We start from the raw sequence: 6,000 nt of genomic DNA on the forward strand, positions 1-6,000 counted from the left end.
AATCTTGAAAGGTTGTTAACTGTTATATTAAATTAACAGGTGTAACATTGCTAGTAATTTATTTACTACGTTGTGATAATCGATAATCGAAGAATCCCAAAGTTTATCAGTGTTTATCCTTGATTAAATACCAGTAATTATCAATAATTGAAGGTTAATTGAGCTAATTGACTTTTTTAAAAGTGTTCATTGAACTGGTAGCCCTCGGCTTAATCGGTAACCAGAAAGTAGCCTAAAGTAAGTAGGCTTCGAAAAGGTTGGTGACCCCTGCTCCATAGTATGCTATCTCTTGCTTAACGTGGTGTGCATTTAATCTCAAAGAGACATTCTCACAGAATTCAGTTCCGATTTCTAACTAAAATCACTGAGATCCCACAACCAATGAGAATCGCATACCAAAGTGGCACCCATTACTAGGTTTCATATGTTATGTAGGTTTCACACAAAAATAAAGTGAGTTTTCACATTTTGAGGCTGAACAGGGCTCTAGAGAGTCCAGACCAGAGGTGGGCAACCTCTTTCGGCTCGCGTGCCAAAATCGGTGAAATTCTCCCGCGTGCCGTTCTACTGGGCAAATTTTGGCAGTGGCGATTGTCCATTCTTTGACCTCTTTTATCATTTTGATGACTGCCAAATTACTGATACTAGAATATTAGGTTTTAAAAAGATGTTTTCATGATTGGTTTATTTACGAAAAGTTATCGATATAGATAAATGCATGTAAATAAAGATTTGCACAAATATATTATATATATATATATATATATATATATACAGACAATCTGAAATTTTCAGAATTTGCTCAGAGCAAGGATTATGCTCACGAGCTCAGAAAAAGAGAGACTGATTGAAGTTACACCTGGTCACTAAAATCTCAAATCCTTCAAAAATTAACTTGAGTCAGGGTCAGTTATCATCGCAGTGAATGAATAAGAACTTTTCGACCAGGCGGTCCTATCTGCAGCATCATATCCATTTAGCGACATTTCTGTAAAATGTATTTGATTGTTTCCATCAATTAAAACGATAGTTTGTGACCTAGTACCACACAATGTTATTCCACTGATCATCACAGAGCAATATTTTTCTAGTACTGTATTACTGAAAGTTCCGTAACATTGTTCTTCCAAAAGTTCATCGGGATATAATGAGGTTGTATCAGATAATAAGGATTCCAACAAGCAATTGGTTAAATCACCCGCATTCATAGAAGAACTTTTCCCGATAATGTCATCAAAAGTTTTTCGTCCGTGTTTAATTTTCCTCCAATTTCCATTCAGGGCTGTGCCTGCTACTACATTGGTTCTATCTGTCAATAACATTGGACTCTTGCCATCCCAGTTACTATAGTACCCAAGACAGATTTTCCCACATGAATCGATTTTCCCTGCAAGCATGTTGAATTCTCTATGTGTCTTATCTTGCAATGACTTTAAATAATCCAGAGGATCAACTTCATCTTTCAAATAGTCAATAACTAACTTTCCTTTTCGTAGTTTGGAAGGATCTTTGGATCGGGCCATCACATTCGTCAGCGCAGAAAATTTTCCAGATTTTGAAACTCCGAGCCAAGTCCCTCCTTCGACACCAGATTTCATGTCAATTCCACAAATTATATTTGGGAAATAGGGATGAATATCAGCAGACTTCGTTGGTCTGCTCAAATACTCATCTCTATTGGCGGCCATTATTAACTTATATTTTGCTCCCACATCATTATTAAAGTGTAAAAACACAATACACATTTTCGTTTTACTATACCTTACTATGCCTTATATCTGAAACAAGTAAAATAGGAAAGGCTAAAAACGGTGAGGATAGGGCAGAGTTACCAACCTTTTTCAATAAATCCATCACACTTTATCTATGCATAAAAACCCCAGAAACTCCGTTAAATGGGGTATTTATGAAGTCCTAAATCTTTTTAAAATTGCAAATGCAATTCATCGATATCGTAGATAGTTTTGGCATTCTGAGATGTATTAAATGAAGTAAAAATAATTGAACAAATACTGAATAAAAAAATGGTTAAGATATATTGAGAAGTGTCTTCAAAACAAAATTGAAATTGTAAAGTGACTTTATGAACACTAGTTACGCGAGTCGCTATCACGCTTTTGTACAGGGTGCTTCCAAAGTAAGTATACACTTTTAATTTTAGTTTGCTTTTCATGTACTCATCATAGAGCGTTCGTTTCTTCCGAATTCAGGTATTGTTCGCATTTTTCATCTACCCACAGAATGACAAGAAGATTAACCCAAGAAATGAGGTGCAAAATTGTTATTTGGCTAGAAACGTATAGATCAGTAAGGCAAAGCAAAGCGCCTCTTTAACAGAGAATTTGGAATTAATTCCACTCCTACACTACAAACAGTATTTGCAATTCATTGCAAATTTATGGAAACTGGATCTGTAGTTGATGCACAAAGATCAGGAAGAAGATGATACTCTGAGAAAAACATTCAGAGCCAAATAACTCCAAATTCTCTGTTAAAGAGGCGCTTTGCTTTGCCTTACTGATCTATACGCTTCTTGCCAAATATCAATTTTGCACCTTATTTCTTGGGTTAATCTTCTTGTCATTCTGTGGGTAAATGAAATATGCGAACAATACCTAAATTTTTTTACTTATCCATACTATGTTTTCTGAAGAAATGAACGCTTTATGATGAGTACCTGAAAAAAAAATCAAAATTAAACGTGTATACTTACTTTGAAGATACCCTGTATAGCTAAATTAGTTTAAGTGAATTATAGAAATGATAATAAAGAATATGGGTAGTTTTACTACAGCACATACTAAGCAATATTTCTTCTGGGGGGGGAAGGGAGGGGGGGATTCGGCTCCCAGTGGGAAACGTTGGGTTATTAGCGATAGTGCTAAGCCTAATTGTGACTTTTGAGCAGTTGAAAGTTGAAATAGTTTATATTGTGCCCATAAATATGTATTACGACAATTTTAACCTAGGCTAGGCCAGACGTCTTACGACACCGTGCAATTTGTTACGACGTCATAAAAAGCTGTCCCTGTTTATTTTATAATATTTATTTTGTCATGAACAAATTTTTAAATTGCGTGAAATTCTAAATATTATTTACATACGCAAAACATCGAAATACATTGGATAGTGAGTTGGGTTTGAAAAATTCCACGAAAACGTCATGGCACCAGAAAACTCAACATAATAATACCCGTATTTATACCTTCATCTTTTGAAATAAATGGGACTACAACAGAAAAAAATCCGAAGGAGGTGAAAAAATTTAATAATTCCTAACGATTTGGTCTTGATTCGATAAATTTGCATGGCTATATATCTATATTTTTCTACCTTTCCAAATTATAAATTATTATTGGGGAAAACTGTTCAATTAGTTTAAAATAGTATATTTTGTTTTTAAAATTATAGAGAGAGATTCAAATTGAGACAAATTTATTTATCTATTTGACTGTGTTTCATTTTTCAACCTTTTAAATGAAAAGTATTTGTGACAAGAATCCTTAAACTAGATAACAAAAGTCTGTTTCATAAAATATCAAATATATTTTGTTATATTCTGGAACAATCTTTGAAAAATAAAAACTTTGAAATGAATAATATTTCTGAATTGAATGTAAGGTCCTCTGAGGCGTGAGACCTCTAGGCTTCGGCTAATCTAGCTTGTCCAATGGTAAATCCCGCCCTGCCAACAATACTTAATAATAAAACGATATTAGTGAAACTACTACATATTATTTGTGTATTTCCTACAGGGCGCTATATATATTTGCATAAAAGTTTAGCATTTTATCAAATTTAAGATCCTACTTAACTGAAGACACGGCTAAACAACAAAGCCAGCTACCACCTTCAAAATCAATTCTTAAAAAGTTTTCGTGTGAAAATAGAAACTGAAAGTATGCAGATGGATGTTGACAGGATCAAAACTTTGAATCGGAACAATTTTAGAAAACCAAACAAATTTTCACTAGTCGGAAAATACACTTTGAACGTGTACAGCAGTGGTCGGCAACCACTGGACCGCGACCCATCGCCTGTCCGCGGAAAGGGAAATACCGGTCCGCAGAAAGATAACTTAAAAGTAGACAAGGTTTCAATAACAATCTAACAGCCACAAACTCTACGATTAAAGAACAGCAAACCAGACAAACGCAACGCTATAGGATTGACTTCTCAAACAATTGCCATGTCAGTATGTCGCAATATTGCTGCGTCAATTGCATCCTCTGCATCTGAATAAGAAAATCTTACATCAGTCCGAATAAGATCTTTCAGACAAAATGATTTTTGCTAACAACGTGACTGTGGGCTCGCAGCTATATAACTGGGCTTCTATTATTAAGGCGTTTCAACGCTACTTTCCTAGCGCAAACTACGCAAGAACTGTAAAGGTATGAATACGGGATCCCTTCGTAAATGAACCTAACGTATCAACGATGGGGTCGTCTTTTATACAAGGCAGTTGACTAAAACTTCAAAAGATAGTGAGTTGAAAAGCGTCTTTCTGATATATACCTTGCGGTCGTATGTTCAAAACTCTCAAATGCATACTCGAACATAGCTACAGAAGCTTTACACTTCACAGGAATAGTTAGCTTACCTTTCTCGACATCGTATTTAGGTGAGACCGGATTTTCAATATTAATAACTACAAAAACGAAACATCGAAGTAGGCTGAATGTAAGAAACACGTTACGTATGTCACTGTCGACCATATCTCGGTATTAGAAACAGTTAATGGCCAGCAAACAAACGCAGATCTCGCATTAAATAGCATCACCTTTGTTTTTGAATTTAGTGTCAACGTAAATTTTCTGATGCGTGTTATTTATCACATAAACTTAGTTCATTTGTGTAAAAGTGGTCTGCCAAAGTTTAGGTCAGGCTATACTGGTCCGTCACTCAAAAAAGGTTGCCGACCATTGGTGTACAGCATGTCACAATGATAAAAATATATTGTTAACCTAACAAATAGTCTACCGGAACCAGGTCCCTCAATTCAAAAGTCGTTAAAGTCGCTGCTCGTTTTTTGTCAATTACAAACTATGTCGGAAATCGGGAATCCCTCCATCAGTTTTCGACGGAGTCCTAGTAAAGTTTGCTGAACGATGTTTATCTATAATTTTTGTACAGAATTTTGTAAAAGTTGTACAAATATATTAATACCAGCGATTCTCGAACCAGAGTTAATCAGACTGTTTGTACTGACAATATGCGCCGATCGGAAATTATTCGACGAAATTGAATCTTCGGAAGTGATTGGATAAATTGTTCACATAGAGATTTTTTCGCAAGTTTAAAAAAAATCAGACTGAGCATGCAATCGCATGACGAAGAAAGAATTAACATTAAATGAATAAAATGTGTAAAAATTATAATACACGGAAATTCAGGAAAGTTGCCAAAACTTGATGATGACTTGCGTTTAAATATTGTTTTCATGTTGTGTTCAGAAAACTGAAATAGCTCTCTTCGCGGTATTAAAAAAGGGATTTCAGAAAGAAGCTTTAGGAAAAAGAGGTGACGAAAAAACACGAAGCCATAGCCCACGGGTCTGCTAAACAAAATTTAAAAACAGGTAGACATGACTCATCATATGAGGCACTCTAACCAAATTTGGTAAAATCAATCTGTTAAAAAAAGACTCGCTTGAACCGAACGCGTAAAAGCCATCATAAAAATGGTAATGTCCTTTTCGATTATTGTTGTTTTGAAAACAGCGTAGGTTGATACATAAGACTTTGTTTTCGTTCACCTACCCCAATGCTAACTTTCGTTGTAGTGAGTGTAGTGTTGTTTTTGAATAAAACATCAGCCCAACATCCATCATTGCCTGGCGAAAGAAAATGCTCTAAACCTTAAAATTACCAAACCAAAATTCGTTTTCCCTTGCCTACAAACATAAATACAAGAAATTCAAAAGAACATCCATCAAAATTTCCTGTACCTGGATTACTTATTGAAGGAAATTGTTAGAATTAAATTATTCTACTTTGC

General features: G+C 35.0%; 1 protein-coding gene across 1 annotated transcript; it reads right to left on the reverse strand.

Moving 5' to 3' along the window:
- Positions 1-890: 890 nt before the first annotated feature.
- LOC144425878 (transport and Golgi organization 2 homolog) lies at positions 891-1,688 on the reverse strand. The gene has a single exon (XM_078115637.1). The coding sequence runs from the start codon at positions 1,686-1,688 to the stop codon at positions 891-893; it is 798 nt and encodes a 265-aa protein (XP_077971763.1).
- Between the last annotated feature and the right edge of the window lie 4,312 nt (positions 1,689-6,000).

The sequence above is a fragment of the Styela clava genome, chromosome 8 (genome assembly GCF_964204865.1).
Source record: "Styela clava chromosome 8, kaStyClav1.hap1.2, whole genome shotgun sequence".
NCBI classification, from domain to species: Eukaryota; Metazoa; Chordata; class Ascidiacea; order Stolidobranchia; family Styelidae; genus Styela; species Styela clava.